We start from the raw sequence: 20,888 nt of genomic DNA on the forward strand, positions 1-20,888 counted from the left end.
AAACGCGGGCTCCCGTGACAGCATAACTCTTTACTGATCTTTTACCGGCGCGAGTGATCAAAGTGTTTGGGGGCCTTCCACAAGATCATTTGGATATTATAATGTGTATGATCGACAGTCACGGGCCTCTACTAGGCCAGGGCAGGCACTGCAGTAGTGCAACATGGACTCTGAAGCCGACGAGCTACCACCACGGTGACCGGCGTCACGCCACCAAGCTAAAAAATATAAAAACAGCTTTGGTATGGCAATTGTATACTTACGGTTTACTCGTGGTGGGGGCTCGTGGCACTGCCTTATTCACTGGATATGCCTCTGCTTCTCAACGCCGTTGGGCTGACTATGACTCGTGGGTGGGGTGCGGCCGCGGGGGAGTGTCAGGGCGTCACGTGACACTATGGAAAACAAACTGCGCAGGCTGCCTGCAGCACACAGCCCTGCAGAACTAAATACATCTAGATTCCTGCCCAATTCAGTGTTCCTACTCCCGCCCACCAGCAACACTGAACCAAGGGCCGTGACCTCCATCGTATAACATGAATTTGGCTTAGGCAGCAGCCCTCACAGCCGCAATACTTCACCGGGACTGAGTTTGGAGACAATAACACTTTGCGCAAGAAAGCAGTCATGCCGATGTGACATGCAGAAGCCGCCATGTGTAGACCCGGCCCTGATAAGTAAGTGCCGGTGCTAAGCACCGGCACACATTAAGCACTGCACCCTCACACACCCATAGGAGTGTCGTGCTTCTTCATCAGGCAAGCTCCTTGTCGGACCAGTACTGCAATGCCCAATGGACACCCACATGGGTGCACTTAACCGGATAACTTTTAATAGAATTGTTGGATCATTACATATAGTAAGGGATTTGTATGCTGGATTTAACCGCTCCTGGTTCCCCCCGCCCCATTGAAATAACTCCTCTTATCTGTCCCGAGAGCCTTGTGAAAAACACTTTTTGTATCTCCACAAGTTAACTTTACTTCTGATTGCCAGTGTTTTGAGGAATATCCTGATCGACTCAGGATCGTCACCACCTAATATTTGAAGGAGACAGTAAGTATAACACTCATTTTGTTGCCTTGCATTATTTCCGTTTGGTATGAATGAGCTTTCTGATAACCGGTTATATGTTTGTATTAGGGTGTTGGCGAAACAGGGCACGTTCTACCAATAACTTCCAGATGTGTACAGGACATGATACAAAGATGACAAATTAAGTGTTTTCATCTTACTGCCCTACCCCCATTTTTCTCAAGTTGAATGACCACATAAAGTTGGAAATATATACAACAATAGGACTATCTTTTTAGGATGATTGAGGGATTTTCATCAGAATTCTGCCATTCTGCCACTACCACTTTCTACAATCCTCACACCAAATGAAAAGCCTTGGTATGAAAACCCCTTAAACCTGCAGTATACCTTCATTTTAAACACACAGATACTAAACTTTACCTAACGAATCAATACCAGGGAGCCACCCCAGAATAATCTAGAACTTTAAATGTACTCTATTTATGTTGGAATGTAATTTTTTTTTTTTAAATGTACTTGGTAGTATACGCAGGGCTTTAAGTGGGCCAGGTCAGAGCACCGGCAGTTTTTTTTAAAAGGGAGCCTCGAAACGGGTCTCTATCGGGTTCTGGTTTGGGCCCTGGCACAGGCGGTCCGGTTCTTTTTTTCCAGACTGCAGTGACAGTCAGCAGGCACATTATGTGCGTGTGGTGAGCGTTGTAGAGGAAGGGAAATCCTTTAAAAAAAGAGTCATATTCTCTCTGGATTTCCCTTCTCTTTTTGAAACTCAGGACCAGCAACATTGTCATGGTGTCACCAGGGTTTTAAGTGAAAGTTTTTTTAATATTATATACAAGTCATAGTTGCTGCTTATTTATTTATGCAACTAGCAACCATTGACAATAGTCCTCACTTGTAGGTATGATGTGACTTGTATCATATATATGGACCCAATGACTGGAGCAGCAAAATACAAGTCGGGCGGCACACTCTGCTAAACACAGATTTTTAGCTTACGTGTTTTTAAGCCACGCCCTCAATTACATTGACCACACCCCTTTGAGACACCCTCCCAGTTTTTTCATCCCACTTAAAGCCCCGAGTATACGCATCTCCTCATTGTCAGATTGCAATGTTTCCTTTTATCTGCTGCCATTTTTTTGTTCAGGTCTGTGATTTATGAAGCTCTCAAATAAGAATGAAAAATGTATATGTATCGGAATTCAACTTTATCTAGCTATACCCTGCTGCATACTTTTTACCATTGATGCCATTCAAGTTATTTTCTGCAATTCTACAGCAGGAGCGGAGGCGAGGATTATGCATTACTTTCCTCACTTTTAATAAACAGCAAGTTAAAAGACAATATAAAAAAAACAAAAGACCACAACTCCCATGAAGCTCAGGAGTAACCGTGGCAACCAGTAGTCCAATCATAGCAACGATGTAGTCCATAAACAGTAGCAGTCTCCGTAGTCCTTCCTCTTTCTTCACTGCTGGCCCGTCAGTTAAGCCCCTTCTCTCCTAACTGTGGTTTTGGGTCTTGGCTGGATGGGCTTTCTGTAATTCTCGCATGGCTTGTTTGTTTCTGCCTTTTTCCCACTGTATATTGTAGCGGGTTATTATTCTCGTGCTGAGTCGCGCGGTAGGCTTCGACCCGAGCGCATTTATTCTTGATTCAGAGCGAGTCCGCTAGGTGTAGCTATTTCGCGCTTCTAGCACAACGCTCCGTCTGAGGCGCCGGTGAAGCGCTGGTTGTAAGGCTTCTGCCTCGGTGTTTCGAGCGATCACTCGCTTGTAATCCCTGCCCCTCGCCTGACACCGCTTTAGCGGTAAGATTGACGGGCGTAGCCCTATAATTTATTTTACTGGGCTGACTCCTCCGCGTGTGGTGCTAGTGACCAGGGGGGTGTCGGCTCCTGGGCACCGGCGAGGGGAGAGCCCCCCTTAACTTATTTGGGGCGTTTGAATTGGTGCCCTCACCTCCTATTGTGATGAGTGTCCAGAGGGAACATGATTATACCGCATCTTTGTCCTCTGAGGAGGACAGGCTGCCCCAGGTGCGCAGACCTGCAGAGGTGGACAGGCTCCTTTCTTCGGCCATCGCCCAGGCGCTTGCCCCTCTGCAGGAAAGCGTTGACAGTTTGTCCGCCCATGTGTTCAAGGGCACAGGTATTTTGGGGGACAGGGAAGCCGGGCCTAGCGGTGTGCCTATGTCTCTCCCGCGCAAGGCCCACAAGCGTGACGCGGGGCACCTCGAGGGCTTCAGCAGTCTGGCGGAAGCCTTTCAGAAAAGTGCGCGCACGCTTCGTGATGCACCCTACCGGGAGGAGGTTTTACCCGGAAAAACCGGCGACAAAGGCGCCACGGATTACGACCCTGAAGAGGGGTTTCCCGAATTGGGGGAGGTGGAATGCGAGGATGATGGGGATTCCTCAGATGGGTACCAGGAGCACGACAGGTCTTGGCATCCTCAGTCTTCGGCCTCTTCAGTTGGAGAAGGGGAAGGTCCCTCTCCTGATATGTTTAATCCCCTGTGCATTTATAGACCCCGGTCCACGGAATGGGTCCCCGACAAAAAGGTAGCTGTAGGAAGGTGGATATCTGACTATGGTTACCCCCAAATTTTTGCCTAGTGTCTAGCTGGTTTTTCGACTTAGTTGGCCTGAGATCCTGCTATTCAGGATCTCAGCCTGGCTGTTCTCTCTTTAAAATGGACTCCATGTACCCTAGGTACATACCCAATTGGTTGGATCACCCTGTCAGCCCCTGTACCAGTGTACACTAGGTACCCAGGGCATTGGTGTACCCAAGGCCTGCCAAGGGCTGCAGCATGTATTATGCCACCCCAGGCTTGGCCTAACAATTTGACACAACTGGCTGATCACTCAGCTGGGGTAAGTTGGTGTAATCACCTCTTACTTAGGTGTAGTATACCTATACCTAACCTTAAATGGGACACCTGGTAACCTATAAGTCACTCCTATGGCAGGCCTTAACAATCCTGAAGGCAGAGTGCTTGGTTCCATGTGAGATGGTGCTCTGGCATGAGCTGAGCCTGTCTGCAGTGGTCGGAACAACTTCCTTCTACTGTTTCCAGATATCGTCATACCATATACTCTTAAGTGCATTATGAACCTCGCGGTTAAATGCTATCTTTGGTTTGGCTTTATCAAAACATGTCGAGTAAGGTGTCATACGAATTGGAATACTAACCCCTCGCCAATTCTGGCGACGGGGTTAGCATTCCACCCTTCTAGAGGGACACGACATGTACAGTACCTGAAACCCGGGTAAAATCAGACATAGCCTCAGCTCCACAAAATGGATGCTGCCACCACAGACACAAGTCTGCCCTCCTGCTGCTGGGAGTCCTTCCAGCTTGGGAGGTGTGGACAAAGGGTTTCCTGCCAGGGGAGGTGCGTGCACCACCCCAGACAGGATTTTGTGTATTGGTCAGGTAGGGCTTGAAAGAAACCAGACATGCCTGTGGCTCACAAGGAGCCTCGGTGCATATGCCAGTTCAAACCGGTCCTGGGGCACACCAGTCCCGGGCCTGGGGCGAGCTGGACAAAGGATTGGGGGTGTAACCACCCCCCTTCCTGGTCCCACCCATAGGGAGGGACCTAGCAGGTAGTCCGGCCCCTAGAATCCGAATAAAGGTAGGAGCTGTGTCCTAAGACTTCAGACATCCTGGAATCAACTTGAAACTAAGAAGAAGACGGGAACTTCGACATTCTGCTGCACAGAAGACTGAAGAAAATCTCCCCTGTGGTCAGGGAGTGACCACCTTGCTAACGCAAGCACCATCCAGCGAATCACCGTCTGCTTTGCCGCCGCCTCCCGCCGGAGCCCGAGCCCAGAGACTGACAAGACCTGGACCTCCAGACCTCTCACCGCCCGATCCACAGTCCCTGCAAAGAGGAGACCCGTGGAGGCACCGAGACACGTGGAGCCAGCCATCTTGGAACGACTACGACAAGCTGACCAGTGCAACAACCGAGGCTCCCTCCAAGTTGTGCTTTGGGTCCTGAGAAGCCCAACCCTCGAGCAGCATCTGCACCAAAGGTGAGCCCTCCAGCATCTCCACGATCTGCGTGGGGCCCTTCTGCATTTTGCCACTCGACGCGCCTAACCGGTTGCTGGCCCGCTGGCTAGTGGCCATCTTGGCGACGAAATCTACGACAAACACCGCTGGTCTGGTTGCTCCAGACTGGCCCTTGCTCCCCTCCAAAGGAGCAATCCCTCTGACCTTGCTGGTCAGAACCAACAGCTGATTTCCGAATCCTCCTGCAATTGCTTTTGCCAAGGCTTGTTTGCTTCGATCAAGTCGCCGACACCGCCGACAGCGAGAGCCTGCGTGGGACAGCTCGTGAGCCGACTCCTGGACGTCGTCGACCTTCAGGGACCACGTGGCTGCGGAGACAAGCTACCCCTCATCACCTGTTTGCACCCGACATCGCCTGGTACCCACCTGGTGCCACGCTGGTCACTGGCTAGTGACTGTGAACACTGTCCCCTCTGCTTACAGGTCTTCAACATCTCCGATCCACTCTTGGATCCACTGCATCTCTTCCCGACCGACCGCCTGCAGCATCTTTGTCCCAGGCTCAACGGAACAGATAGAAGAAACCCGACGCACTTTGAGGCCTATGCACCCGCTTCCTGTGGGTGAGGTAAAGCTGGTACTCCGGTGCCCATGTGTAGTAATACATCTCTAGTGCCTGTGTTCCAAATCTTAAGTTCCTAGGTCATCCGGAAGATTCCTTTTGCAGTAACTTTGTACTTTTTACGCACCCATTGAAACCTATGGGAGCACGCGTGTGACTATTTGCTCTGCACACGCCACCCGTGGACCTCCTGGTCACTAACTGACGTTAGCTCCTTGTAGGCCCAGCGATTCTAGAGGCCCTAGGCCTTTTCCCTTTTCTGTTCGTGGTACTTATACCACTATTTTAGTATATGGTTCGAGTGGCCACCAGGGCCTATCCATATAAAGTGCAACTTCTGTGTATTAGGTGATAATCTTGTTTGACGATTTGTGCTCCTGTGCTCATAAAGAGACTAGGGGTTACTTTGAGAAATAAATACATATATATTTTGAATATATATCTGTGTGGTGTCCTTTCATTGGTATAAAAGGGGGTTACTATTGGTAAAACAGCTTGCTTAACACGCTTCACGAGTTTAGCCTCAAAGACTGCTTAGCCTACGCTACCACTAGGGCAGCTAGTCCGAAAAGGTTGACTTACAACCACACCATAAGGGTTGCTTGGCATGGTACAAGGTGGTCACTAGAACTAGTGAACAGCATATACCAGGCCAACTTCTCACATTGGTGAGCAGCGGTTGGATTTGAGCTTGCTGTGTTTTACCATTGTAATCTCTTGGTTACCAATTGAAAGATCACATAGGTACCTGTAGGTACATATAAAACAAGATTAGATATACTTAAGTTCTACTGAACTTAGTTGTTGTAGAGCAAAGGGAGTAGCACACCCTGACTACAACTACTAGATAGGTTTAGTAGGTAAACCCAAGTGTAGGTAGATTGCAACACATCCACCCACACTTAAGAGCAATGGCCGGGGCAGAGGGGTCCACTGTACCCATCTCTGTTGAGAGTGACCCCCAGAGGGCACCATCCAGCTTTGCTACCCTTAATCAGAATGAGCTCAGGCATTTGGCAACTCTTAGAGGCCTTAAACAGCCCAAGAACCCAAACTCTGCTGAGCTCAGAGAGCTCTTACAGAATGATGAGAATCAGAGAGCACTCAAGAAAGCTTCCCAGTTAGCCCCCTTAGGGACAGGAACAGGAGGCCCCCCTTCTGAAGATGCCACTGAAGTACCCCTTCCCAATAGTCACCCCTTAGATGGGATGCCTACCACAGAGGAAGAAAGTGATGGGGATACAGATGTGAGTGGGGATGAAGGGAGAACTAGCCCAGTGCCAAGTGTTATACTTGGCCCAGCTAAACTAAGGCTATTGGGGACTGACAGTGGGTTCACCACATTGGATCTCCCCAGTGGACTTAACACAGGGCTTGGAAGGCAAAGGAATCGCTCAGGTGACTCCAATGCTTCCCATGGCTCTAGAGGCTCTCAAGGTCACTCCAGAAGGAGACTGACCACCCCTCAGAGGAGGGAACATGAGGCCAGAATGCAGGAAGCCCAGCTGAGGATCAGGAAGCAGGAGCTAGAAGTAGCCCTGATGGAAGAAAAACTGAGCAAGGCTAGGCAGCATAGAGAGAGTGGGTCTATACCCACTGGTGGCAGCAATGTCCCTAGGGACAAAGATAGGGTCTTTGACAATAGGAACCTGTCCAAGATTGTGCCCCCCTACAAAAGTGGGGATGACATCCACAAATGGATGACTGCTCTTGAGAGAGCCTGCAAAGTGCAGCAGGTTCCTGAAGACCAGTGGGCAGCAATCTTATGGCTCTCCTTTGAGGGGAGAGGCAGAGATAGACTCCTCACTGTTAGAGAAGAGGATGTCAGAAATTACAGAGTCCTGAAGAGTGTCCTAGTTGATGGGTTAGGCTTAACCACTGAACAGTACAGGTTAATGTTCAGAGACACCCAGAAGACACAGACTCAGGACTGGTCTGAATATGTGGAATGTGCCACTAAGGCTTTGGAGGGTTGGTTGCTGGGAAGTAAGGTGTCTGATTATACAGGATTGTACAATTTGATGATGAGAGAGCAGATTTTAAGTAATTGTCAAAACCAGCTTCTCCATCAACACCTGGTAGACTCAGATTTGACCTCTCCCCAAGAATTGGGAAAGAGGGCAGATAAATGGGTCAGGACCAGGATCAGGCCTAAAAACCAGGGTGGTGACCAAAAGAAAGATACCACCAAGCCTCAAGAGAAGGGTGGGGATAAAGAAAAAGAGAAACCTTCCTCAGGGCCCCAAAACTCCACACAGGGTGGTGGGTCCCAAGCTCCCTCCTCTACCACAGCTAAAAAGCCCTACTGCCATGAGTGTAAAACTCCTGGGCATTGGAAAACTGACAGCGGTTGCCCAAGGGCTAAAAACAAAACTGTTCCTCCAATTACTCCTGTCACACCACCTATTACTGTCAGCAGTAATCCCCCAGGTGGTGGGAGTGCCCCCAGAAATCTGGGTGGGTTTACTTGGGGAACACAGGGGGACCCTGGCTTAGCCAATTCCCCTACAGCAACCACTCTTGTCTGTGATGGTGGCATGGGGTTTGCCAACTTCACTGCCTGTCCCAACACTTTGGGTAGGTACAGACAGGAGCCCTACATCAATGGTACAAAAGCTGAGGCCTACAGAGACACTGGGGCTAGCATCACAATGGTGGCCCATTGGCTAGTTCCCTCTGAGCAGCTTTTGCCCGGTTTCTCCTACCAGGTGACTAACATTGATGGCAAACAGAACAGTCATCCCATGGCAGAGGTATGTCTCAGCTGGGGAGGGGTCACTGGCCCTAAAAGGGTAGCAGTGTCCCCAACCTTGCCTGTAGACTGCTTACTGGGGAATGACTTAGAACTCTCAGCTTGGGCTGGAGTTGAACAAGACACCCATTCAAAAATGGTAGGCCTGTCACAAAAGGGTAGGGGGGTTGTGCCATTCACAACCCCTGTCCAAATAGATTTCCTCCCTGAAAAGGTTGGAAGGGCAGTGGTAGCCACAGCCCAGGCACAGACAGACTTCCCTGTAGAGACTGGCAGAGCTGTGACAGTCACAGCTCAAACACAAACTGAGTGCCCCCCTGAAAAGGTTGGCAAGGCTGTAATGGTCTCAGCCTATACTCAGACTGACATAGGTGTAGTGAAGCCTGAAACAATGGATCACTCCACACAAACTGAGAGTAGTGGGGAGGAAGAAAAGTCTCCCTCTCCCCAGACATTAGGAAAAGGTCAGCCTCCTCAGGGATCTGACCTCACCCCTTGTGAAGGAACTGCCCCAGAGGTAGCCAGGCCTGGCCTGGCAGAGCCTCTGATGTCAGTGGCCCCTTCCAAGGTGGGACCCAGTCTGGTGCAGGTAGCCTGCCTCTCTCTACCCTGCCTCAGTCAGCCCAGGGCTGCAGAGGTCAGGGAGGCCAGTGGACCCCCAGAGGGCCCCTGTCCACAAGAACCCCCCCATCAAAAGAATGAGGATTGCCTGGCTAGTAGCCCTAGTCAGGTGATGGGTAAAAACATTCCTGAGGGATCTCCTTTACAGGTAGTTAGGGACCTCCCCCAGAGGGATTCTGTTGGGCACAGGCAAACCTGGGACCTTAGGGCCCCAAACCTGACCTGTCCCTCCAGTAAGCCCACAAAAGGGACCCAGCCTCCAGCTTTAGGTAGCCAGAGGCTGACCCTGAGAGCACAGTGCAACTCAGTTAAGGAAAGAAAGGCATCCATGGTGGAGGGGGATTGGAGGAAGCTGAGGCCTCACTTTGAGGACACTCACTTCAGTACTCCATCTCAACACCAGCCTTTTACTTTGCCAAGACACACCAAAGGTAGAGATTCCCTATGGTGGAGACCCTCTGATACCCTTAGGGTGAGGGATTGCTTAGTGGACCATGAGACAGGGGGTAACCATGCCAGTGCTGGTTCCTCCTTATATGGCCACTTGGGCAATATAGGCTTACCTGGTCAAGGTCAGCCTTATCTCCCTTCGTTTGGGGGGGGGTTGTGTAGGAAGGTGGATATCTGACTATGGTTACCCCCAAATTTTTGCCTAGTGTCTAGCTGGTTTTTCGACTTAGTTGGCCTGAGATCCTGCTATTCAGGATCTCAGCCTGGCTGTTCTCTCTTTAAAATGGACTCCATGTACCCTAGGTACATACCCAATTGGTTGGATCACCCTGTCAGCCCCTGTACCAGTGTACACTAGGTACCCAGGGCATTGGTGTACCCAAGGCCTGCCAAGGGCTGCAGCATGTATTATGCCACCCCAGGCTTGGCCTAACAATTTGACACAACTGGCTGATCACTCAGCTGGGGTAAGTTGGTGTAATCACCTCTTACTTAGGTGTAGTATACCTATACCTAACCTTAAATGGGACACCTGGTAACCTATAAGTCACTCCTATGGCAGGCCTTAACAATCCTGAAGGCAGAGTGCTTGGTTCCATGTGAGATGGTGCTCTGGCATGAGCTGAGCCTGTCTGCAGTGGTCGGAACAACTTCCTTCTACTGTTTCCAGATATCGTCATACCATATACTCTTAAGTGCATTATGAACCTCGCGGTTAAATGCTATCTTTGGTTTGGCTTTATCAAAACATGTCGAGTAAGGTGTCATACGAATTGGAATACTAACCCCTCGCCAATTCTGGCGACGGGGTTAGCATTCCACCCTTCTAGAGGGACACGACATGTACAGTACCTGAAACCCGGGTAAAATCAGACATAGCCTCAGCTCCACAAAATGGATGCTGCCACCACAGACACAAGTCTGCCCTCCTGCTGCTGGGAGTCCTTCCAGCTTGGGAGGTGTGGACAAAGGGTTTCCTGCCAGGGGAGGTGCGTGCACCACCCCAGACAGGATTTTGTGTATTGGTCAGGTAGGGCTTGAAAGAAACCAGACATGCCTGTGGCTCACAAGGAGCCTCGGTGCATATGCCAGTTCAAACCGGTCCTGGGGCACACCAGTCCCGGGCCTGGGGCGAGCTGGACAAAGGATTGGGGGTGTAACCACCCCCCTTCCTGGTCCCACCCATAGGGAGGGACCTAGCAGGTAGTCCGGCCCCTAGAATCCGAATAAAGGTAGGAGCTGTGTCCTAAGACTTCAGACATCCTGGAATCAACTTGAAACTAAGAAGAAGACGGGAACTTCGACATTCTGCTGCACAGAAGACTGAAGAAAATCTCCCCTGTGGTCAGGGAGTGACCACCTTGCTAACGCAAGCACCATCCAGCGAATCACCGTCTGCTTTGCCGCCGCCTCCCGCCGGAGCCCGAGCCCAGAGACTGACAAGACCTGGACCTCCAGACCTCTCACCGCCCGATCCACAGTCCCTGCAAAGAGGAGACCCGTGGAGGCACCGAGACACGTGGAGCCAGCCATCTTGGAACGACTACGACAAGCTGACCAGTGCAACAACCGAGGCTCCCTCCAAGTTGTGCTTTGGGTCCTGAGAAGCCCAACCCTCGAGCAGCATCTGCACCAAAGGTGAGCCCTCCAGCATCTCCACGATCTGCGTGGGGCCCTTCTGCATTTTGCCACTCGACGCGCCTAACCGGTTGCTGGCCCGCTGGCTAGTGGCCATCTTGGCGACGAAATCTACGACAAACACCGCTGGTCTGGTTGCTCCAGACTGGCCCTTGCTCCCCTCCAAAGGAGCAATCCCTCTGACCTTGCTGGTCAGAACCAACAGCTGATTTCCGAATCCTCCTGCAATTGCTTTTGCCAAGGCTTGTTTGCTTCGATCAAGTCGCCGACACCGCCGACAGCGAGAGCCTGCGTGGGACAGCTCGTGAGCCGACTCCTGGACGTCGTCGACCTTCAGGGACCACGTGGCTGCGGAGACAAGCTACCCCTCATCACCTGTTTGCACCCGACATCGCCTGGTACCCACCTGGTGCCACGCTGGTCACTGGCTAGTGACTGTGAACACTGTCCCCTCTGCTTACAGGTCTTCAACATCTCCGATCCACTCTTGGATCCACTGCATCTCTTCCCGACCGACCGCCTGCAGCATCTTTGTCCCAGGCTCAACGGAACAGATAGAAGAAACCCGACGCACTTTGAGGCCTATGCACCCGCTTCCTGTGGGTGAGGTAAAGCTGGTACTCCGGTGCCCATGTGTAGTAATACATCTCTAGTGCCTGTGTTCCAAATCTTAAGTTCCTAGGTCATCCGGAAGATTCCTTTTGCAGTAACTTTGTACTTTTTACGCACCCATTGAAACCTATGGGAGCACGCGTGTGACTATTTGCTCTGCACACGCCACCCGTGGACCTCCTGGTCACTAACTGACGTTAGCTCCTTGTAGGCCCAGCGATTCTAGAGGCCCTAGGCCTTTTCCCTTTTCTGTTCGTGGTACTTATACCACTATTTTAGTATATGGTTCGAGTGGCCACCAGGGCCTATCCATATAAAGTGCAACTTCTGTGTATTAGGTGATAATCTTGTTTGACGATTTGTGCTCCTGTGCTCATAAAGAGACTAGGGGTTACTTTGAGAAATAAATACATATATATTTTGAATATATATCTGTGTGGTGTCCTTTCATTGGTATAAAAGGGGGTTACTATTGGTAAAACAGCTTGCTTAACACGCTTCACGAGTTTAGCCTCAAAGACTGCTTAGCCTACGCTACCACTAGGGCAGCTAGTCCGAAAAGGTTGACTTACAACCACACCATAAGGGTTGCTTGGCATGGTACAAGGTGGTCACTAGAACTAGTGAACAGCATATACCAGGCCAACTTCTCACAGTAGCCGATTATGTGGCAGACAAAATTCAGCGACCGCTCAATAAAGAGGTTAGGGCCCGACTTCGGTCCGAATGTCCCAGACCCTCCCTTCCCAACGGAGTCACTCTGACCCCCGCGATTGACCCCAGATTGTGTACTTTCTTTTTTAAGTATATGAAGAATCCCAAGAAAGGGATAGATAGATCATGGCGGGCTTGCCAGGACAAGCTCTTAGATATAGTGGGCCCTTTGACTAAAGTGATAGAATTAGCAGAGAGGTCCCGAAATTCTGGGGAGCCCCTACCTGCAGAAGAGGTGGCGGGTTGGGCGCAGCGGGCTATGTGCCTGCTTGGCAATGCGAATTGCGCCCTCTCGGCCGAGCGCCGCCGTTCCCCGTTGCTGAAGATAGACCCCAAGCTTGATGAGCTTTCTTCCTCGGAGGCAGGTCCGATAGCCCAGGGTTCCCTGTTTGGCGATCCTTTCGTCAAGGAGTTAGGGAAGTTTGTGGCTACTTTTTCGGCCCTGGATAAGGTGCAGGCTTCGATGAAGATTTTCCCGGGGAAGGTTTTCGGTGGGGCCGGAAGAGGCAGGGGTCGCTCCTCCGGCCGACAATCGAATCAAGGCCCTAATAGAGCCCAAGCCAAACGCAATAATGGATGGCAGGACGGCCGCCAAGGGACCTTCTACCCCTTCCGGGGCGGCAGAGGAAAGAACAACCGAGGCCGTGGAGGCGCCCACAACAACGCCGGAGGATATAACGGTAAGCGTGCCTTTGTTAACTTCGGTTCGATTGGGGGGGGGGGGGGGGGCTAGAGAATCGCCCTGTTTTATCACAAGTGGGTGGAGATTACTTCCGATCCTTGGATTCTGGAAACGGTCAGAGGATTTCACATAGAGTTCTACGGAACGCCGGTTCAAGGAGTCAGACCCAGACCCTTGGTGTTTTCTTCTCAGGACGAGTCTCTCATAGACCAAGAGGTTCAGGAGCTTTTATCCAAAGGGGCGATCAGCCCTTCACCCCACGGGGTTTTTGAGCAACATCTTCCTGGTAGAAAAAAAGGACAAGGGTTTCCGTCCCGTTATCAATCTCAGGGACTTCAACGAGTGGCTAGTCTATCGCCACTTCAAAATGGAGGGGATCCATCTTCTCAGAGACCTTTTGTTGCAGGACGATTGGCTGGTGCGTCTGGACCTCAAGGACGCCTACCTCTCGGTCCCCATTTTTCCTCCACATCGCAGGTTCCTCCAGTTTCGGTGGAGGACACATGTTTTCGAATTTCTGACTCTTCCCTTTGGCCTGTCTTCGGCTCCGTGGTGCTTTACGAAGCTCCTCAAGCCAGGGATGGAGCACCTCCGGACTCGGGGCATTCGGTTGATCATTTATTTGGACGACATCCTGATTATAGATCAGTCCAGGTCGCATCTACGCTCCCACTTACAGATTGTAATTTCCCTCCTTCAGAGTTTGGGGTTTACCATCAATCAGGGGAAGTCAGACTTAGTCCCGCGAAAGGACATGACCTTTTTGGGGTTCAGGATAGACTCCAGGTCGGCGACCCTGCACCTCCCGGAACAGAAGATTGGGAAGATCAAGAAAGAATTGAGGAAGGTCTTGCGGAGGGACAGGATCTCCTTGAGACAGTTGGTCAGGATTGTGGGCCTGTTATCTTCATCGATTCAGGCCATCTTCCCGGGGCCCCTGCACTACCGTGCCCTGCAGAGACTGAAAGCGTCCCATCTACGGAGGGGCCTTACCTACTCAAAGTTGATCTATCTGAATCAGGAATCCAGAGGGGAACTCCAGTGGTGGATCGACCACATTGAGGCGTGGAATGGCAGAGCGATCTTTGGGTCGCAACCGGATCTGGTGATAGAGTCGGACGCCAGCCGCGAGCCGCCTCGGTTGGGGAGCCCGTTGCGGTACTGCACATCAACTGTTTGGAACTCCTGGCGGGGTCCTTTGCTATTCGGTCCTTCACAAAGGACAAAGTGACTTGTTGTGTGCTCCTCCGGATGGACAACACGACGGCGGTGCAATACATCAACCGCTTGGGCGGCACGCGGTCCAGGGTTCTGGTGGATCTAGCCAAAGACTTCTGGAATTACTGCCTTCAATGCCAGATTTCGGTGACGGCCGAATACCTCCTGGGAGCTCAGAACCCGGGATGCCAGCGATTGGAGACTGGATGCGATAGTCTTCAACGCACTGATGACCTCCTGGGGTCCCTGCCAGGTGGATCTCTTCGCTTCCAGATGGAACGCCCAGCTTCCCAGGTACTTCAGCTGGAAACCGGATCGGGGGCAGAGGCGGTGGATGCTTTTCTCCAGGACATCGATACCAGCTTATGCCTTTCCGCCGTTCTTGTTTATTCAGAGAGTGGCGGCCCAGGTTCGGCAGCAGAGAGCCTCCTTGATCCTGGTAACCCCGATTTGGCGCTCAAGAGTGGTTCCCTTCTCTACTAGAGCAGAGCTGGGACCTTCCAATCCATCTGCCACTCTTCGACGAGGTCTTGGTGGACCCCCTGGGCAATCCTCATCCCCTGGTTCTTCAGGGCCATCTTCATCTTATGGCATGGAGGATTTCAGGCGACGTTGGTCGGACGGAGCGCTTTCGCGGGAGGCTGAATTCCTCATCCAACAAGCATGGGCCCCGGCGACCATCAAACGGTACAGATCAGCTTGGAGGCGATGGATACGTTGGTGTATGGCAAAACACCTGGATCCCGTGGGCTCCAGCGTTTCGGAGGTCATCAACTTCTTAACTGAGCTTTTTCAGGAAGGGCTCGCTTATTGTACCATCAACTCATTTAGATCTGCCATTTCGGCGGGCCATGTTCCCATTGATAACAATCCGGTGGGAGGACATCCCTGGGTGTGTAAACTCTTGAAGGGCATTAGGATTTCTCGGCCCCCTGAGCCTCGTTGTGCAGGCCTCTGGTATGTCAACCTGGTTCTACGTTTACTAATGTCCTGGCAAGACAATCAGTATCTGTCTAGAAAGGAGATTTCAGCGAAATTGGCTATGTTGTTATGCCTTATTTCGTGCAAGAGGGCGTCAGATGTCAGAGCTTTGGATCTCACAGCACGGATTTTTACCCTGGAAGGGGTCACTTTTACCATCTCGAGGAGAACCAAGAAGAGTACGAGGTCAGTAACTTATCCTGCTTTTCCGGATACCCCGAAATTGTGTGTGGTTAGATGCCTCAAGGCCTATGAGGATATGACTTTGGAGGTACGGCCTCCGGGCGAACGGCAACTTCTGATTGCCAGTAAGAAACCGTTTAAAGTGGTGTCTTCCCCGACCATTGCAAGATGGGTCAGGTGGATTATGACTGAGGCTGGTATTGACACTACTGAGTTTGGCGCACACTCTACCAGGGGACCTATGGCTTCTAAGGCCATTCAGATAGGGGGTAGATTGGAGGACATTATGAATGCGGCGGATTGGTCTTCAGATTCAACTTTTAAAAAGTTCTACTTTAAACCAATATATGAAGCGGCCGCTCTGGTGGTAAGGAGGCTTTGAACATGCATAATCCTCGCCTCCGCTCCTGCTGTAGAATGAGAAATTTCCTAGTTAGCACGAAGAAAAGTTTCAATTCTAATAAGAAGACGGAGGCGAGGATTATCCCCCCCCCCCCCCCAGGCAAGTTTTCTCTTATGCCTTCCCACCCTCGGTCTTTTTTGGTAATGGCTCTAAGAGCAGAGTGTTTCAGAGTTTCGTATCAGGGAAGTAACCTTTTGAGACTTCTATTGTCAATGATTCTTGCTGATGTTCAGTATTTTGTATGCATATGATTTTCAAGGTTTGATGTTATATCACACTGTGGCATTCTCGTAATATATCTATTTCTGATTGTTTTGACAAGATTTTGCAATTGTATTGATATCATGCGTAGCATGTTGACTTTGTTAAATGTTATGGTTTTGTAGCAGCCTTCAATATCTTGTACATATCATCCTAGGTTCCGACTCCAAGACGGAATAGGACCCACAGGGCTTAACTTCCTGCAGCAGAGAAAGAGGAAGGACTACGGAGAGTGCTACTGTTTATGGACTACATCGTTGCTATGATTGGACTACTGGTTGCCACGGTTACTCCCGAGCTTCATGGGAGTTGTGGTCTTTTGTTTTTTATATTGTGTCTTTTAACTTGCTGTTCATTAAAAGTGAGGAAAGTAATGCATAATCCTCGCCTCCGTCTCCTTATTAGAATTGAAACTTTCCTTCGTACTAACTAGGACATTTCTCATTCTCTCTAAATATTAATATGCACTAATCTGGTAACAGTTACCTTGGAGTAATAATAGCCATCTTTGTGAGACCTGCGTCTAGCTTTTCCATCCAATGTGATTCATGTAATCCACTTAATACAGTTTTAAAATAGATGGACGTATTTCATTTGAATATTTGTTGCTTAATCTATGTTACTGATATCAACACTAGGTCTCTTCAGCAATGACAAAGAAGATCAATAGTCCTGTGATGTCGGTTTTCTGTGGTGTCACTTCTTGTGATGTAACTTGTCATGTCACATGCAAATTAGAGGGTCCTCACATCTTCCCTTTCGCCCAGGGCGCCACAAGTCCTAAGACCGGCCCAGGTCTTTGCACTTATAAATAAAGGACGGCCACGTCAAGTTTACGAGAAGATGTAGCAAGTGATTTATGTTTACGAGAAGATGTAGCAAGTGATTTAGAAAGTCTACAGGGTGATTTTTGTGTGGGATGGGAGAATTTTGAAACTAAATGTTTTCTTGATCAGTTTGCCAAGCTAGACATACCCATGGGGATGCCTCCCCACGCCCAACTCTAAAGAAAGCCTATTGGTCGTAACCTCCGGAGAGTTTCGCATTGTCCCACATGGTTAATCCAGCTCTGCCAATCACTCATCGTAAATAGCGACGCCGTACCTGGCACTATGGAATCACAGCCCAAGTGCAATCACGGTGTCAGAAATGAAGAACTACCAGGAAATAGAACGTTTTCCCCGCATACGTATACCAGTGGCACACCAGACACCACTGCTTCATGAAACATTCATCGTGACGTCCATCGACTTTTGTTTAGAGTTCATTAGCCCATTTAATAATTGGGTGGGACCTCGCTTCTCGGCACGTATCACGATAACGTGTTCCGTTTTCTCGTCCGCCCCTCCCCCGAAATCAATTGCCCTCGCAAATGGCTTGCACTCTCACCTTTACTTTGATTAGCATCTTCCAACGTTAGCTTCCTCGTCCCCACTGCCTCACATCAACTTAGGAAGTGACCGCGCACCGATTCCTGCCTCACTTCCGCCTACTGGCAGCCCGGCACCAGGCAAAACGCGTCACCACGCACTACGCTTCGCTGAACTCAGACGTATGCATTTCTCACCCTACCATAAATCCCACCCCTCCGATACAGGAAGTTGTGTCTTCTTGGACCACACCTCCCAGGAGCGTTCTATCGCCGCAGTTAACGTTGTCTTCGCTCTTCCACTGGGCCGCTAATCAGCACATGTGCAGTTCAATAAGAAGTTTGCTGATTGCCAGGCAGGCGCGCAACACCCATTGGACTCACAGGGCTTCAGCCCCCCCCGTCGTGTGTGGCAGCCCGGGATGAGACACCTTCCCGGGCAAAAAAGCAGCCGCACCCGAGCACTTCACAGGTCTTTAAAAGACCATTTGCATGTTAATGAGGCCTTGCTGTTGTTTCACCCCTTCTAAGAGCCCCTGCAGCTCCACTCTGCCTATTGTTTAAAGTTCAGCCCCCCCCGAAATTTTTGCTCAGCCCCCCCCGAAATTTGGCTCTAGTTGCGCCTCTGCTGCCAGGTGCACGCTCCCTATGTCTGTTCTCCTTGAAGACCTCACGTCTGTCCTATTTTGGTTCATGTCTTTGCGCATCCCTTTACTTATGATGGTTTCCGGTCTGCCACGCTTCGTTCACCACTAATTCCTCCTTTCCCGCCAAAACACCTGCTCGGAACTCCAAGGATTTCTGTCATTCATCGACAACAGCATTTTATATGACCAATGGCAACCAAGGTCTGACTGGGGCAGGGCCCGGGCGCCAAAACAAAAGTAACCACCATTAGTAAAATCAGATAGCTGACAAAGAGGGCCATATGTAGGGTGACCAGATTTCCAAAACAACAAGCATTTACAATGCAATGGTCTCGGCATTGGTAAAGTTAGAGCTATTGGCATTGCTCATGACAATGCCGTTTCTTTACATGTTTTAAAAACATAAACAAAAATAATGTCATGAGCAATGCCAATAGCTCTAACTTTACCAATGCCGAGACCATTGCATTGTAAATGCTTGTCTAAGTTAAAGCCCTGGGCCGCCCACTTTAACCAAAACATAACGTCCTGTTCTAAAGCTCAGGCAGACCCCGCCCCCGTCCAACCCCCGAAGGATGCTCAAACATATACGGGTCATTTTAAGACAGATGTATCACGTTGCCACATCAGTGTTTTTTTGTCTTAAATGTCACTTCTTTCTAAGCGCCTAGACACTACCTGATAAGGTTAACAGCAATAGGAACATCTGTGGGTTTCTGGAATCTCAGGCCCGTCTTTCATCTGGGAAGAGAAGGAGGCCAAACAGCGGAGGGGTGGCCACTTCCTCTCACTTTGCGCCTCCGGAAGCTGGCATTAGCAGTTTGTCTGGTTTCGCAGCGCTTTGGGGCTTACTGCCTGGGAATGCACACGGGCATCTTCTCTTGGTACTAAAGATTTAATGAAAACCCTAAAGTTCATTGAGTTTCCGTCGCGGCTGTTTACCAGAGAGATCTCCGCAGAGGGTAATTAGAGCACCGAGTTAATCATCGCCCAGACCGGACTTCTGATGCGCGTCCACGGACCGGGGCTCTGCTCCACACTCGGAGCTAGCGCCAAAAATGTGATCCGTAGCACGCTTTGTCGCAGCACGGCACACGTGCAAATTAATGCACTAAATGTGTGCTCGTGTGGTTGTGTGTGCACACGAGGGCCTGTGTCTAAAGCAGGGAGATTCTTCCTTGGGTCCCTGAGTAGCGTGCTAGTCGCCGTACAGCGCTTTAACCCCTCGTCAAGTGTAGTAAGCGCTATGTAAATGCAATTAAAAGTGCAAGGGGGTTTATTTACAAGCCCCTTGCGCCACTTTTACGTCATTTTTAACATGGGGAAAATGGCGCAAGGGGGCTTGTAAATAAGCCCCAAGTTATTTACTTAGGAATAGCCCACCCACCCCCACCAAATCACGTGATTATTGTCACATTATCGTCCAGATACTGCTTCTGACCTAAAGATACTGACGGCTGTGGCATTCACTCCTGCCTCTCCCAGCCCATGCTCCATGGACAGGTCAGACCTCTTGCTGTGTCCAGCAAGTGCGGGCCACGCGGCGTCATTTCAAGGACTGTAGGGCCACAACTAAAACATGATGGTACGCAAAACTAAAGTATATGTTAAGCTTTAATCTATGTTCAACTTTAACCGGTCACACTAAAAGAGTGTAAATGCGTCTTGCTTGCCCCCCACCAAACATTCTTAAAAAGATGACACGGGCAGGGAGACCAAAGTAGTGTGTCTCTTGATATTCTTAGGACCAAGGTTCCAGTTCGGTGCACTGCCAATGATGTCAGACTCAGAGCGTCCAGCAGCCTGCGCTGCTCCCGGGACGCCTCTCGTATGAAATTCAGTGCTCGGTGGCTCCCAGCATCACCAGCGGAGCCGCTCGTGTCAAAATACAGACCTCATACTTCGAGAAAACAACAGACACATAATTTGCAATTTGTTTGCAGGCACCCGTTAAATTTCAGTCCCTTGGAGAGCGCCCAAAACCCTATTGAAGTGATCAGTGGTCGAGCTACTTTGGAAATCATTCATGAGAAACAAGCTAATTGTTATTTTCACACAGAACGTAAAACAGGAACAAGTAAAATAAATAACAAGGCAGAGCAAAAGGCACACCACTGCCTTTCTCCGAGGCAGAGCAGAAATGCCTCGGAGAAAGGCAGCGTCGTTTTCGGATTCGGGGGCGTGTTTTGCTGTTGTCTCCTCCTTGAGACTTCTCGCAAAAAACACGCCCCCCGATCCGAAAAGGACGGGGCCTAATCGGAGTGACTGACCTCTTCTCCAGTGGCTGGCCAGCATTTACGAGGCCAGCCAATGGAGAACAGGGGAGAAGAGGGGCGGGTTCAAGCCCCTCTTCTCCAAGTCATTAAATCTCGGAGCGAGACTGCGCAAGCGCAGCCTTCGCAGCCGAGACCTAAAAAACTGGGACAGGTCATAAACATAGAAGTAGGACTACAGTTTACACTGGTGGGTCGCTGGATCTTGGTGCAGGCAGTAACCTCTGACTCCAGTGAACAGGGTCATGCTGGCGGTTCGGACACGCTGTTGCCACAATGGCTGGCATAATGACATTCTTGCTGCGTTTTTGAAAGAGAAGGGAAATCCCAAGAGAAAATGTCTCATTTTAAAGGATTTCCCTTCCCACAACACCTTCATCTGGAGTGACATCCAGAT

The 20,888-nt window shown here is 50.3% G+C and overlaps 1 protein-coding gene across 1 annotated transcript in view; it reads right to left on the reverse strand.

Annotated features, from left to right (window-relative positions):
* LOC146869959 (ubiquitin-like protein NEDD8) overlaps window positions 1-17,749 on the reverse strand; it is a 73,694-nt gene extending 55,945 nt beyond the window's left edge. Inside the window, exon 1 of the mRNA XM_085624112.1 lies at window positions 17,592-17,749. Within this exon, the coding sequence (XP_085480238.1) occupies window positions 17,592-17,609 (18 nt within the window). The 5' untranslated portion in view covers window positions 17,610-17,749. The remainder of the gene's footprint in view (window positions 1-17,591) is intronic.
* Window positions 17,750-20,888: the final 3,139 nt, after the last annotated feature.

Source organism: Triturus cristatus, chromosome 1_1, assembly GCF_964204655.1.
Source record: "Triturus cristatus chromosome 1_1, aTriCri1.1, whole genome shotgun sequence".
Taxonomy (NCBI): Eukaryota; Metazoa; Chordata; class Amphibia; order Caudata; family Salamandridae; genus Triturus; species Triturus cristatus.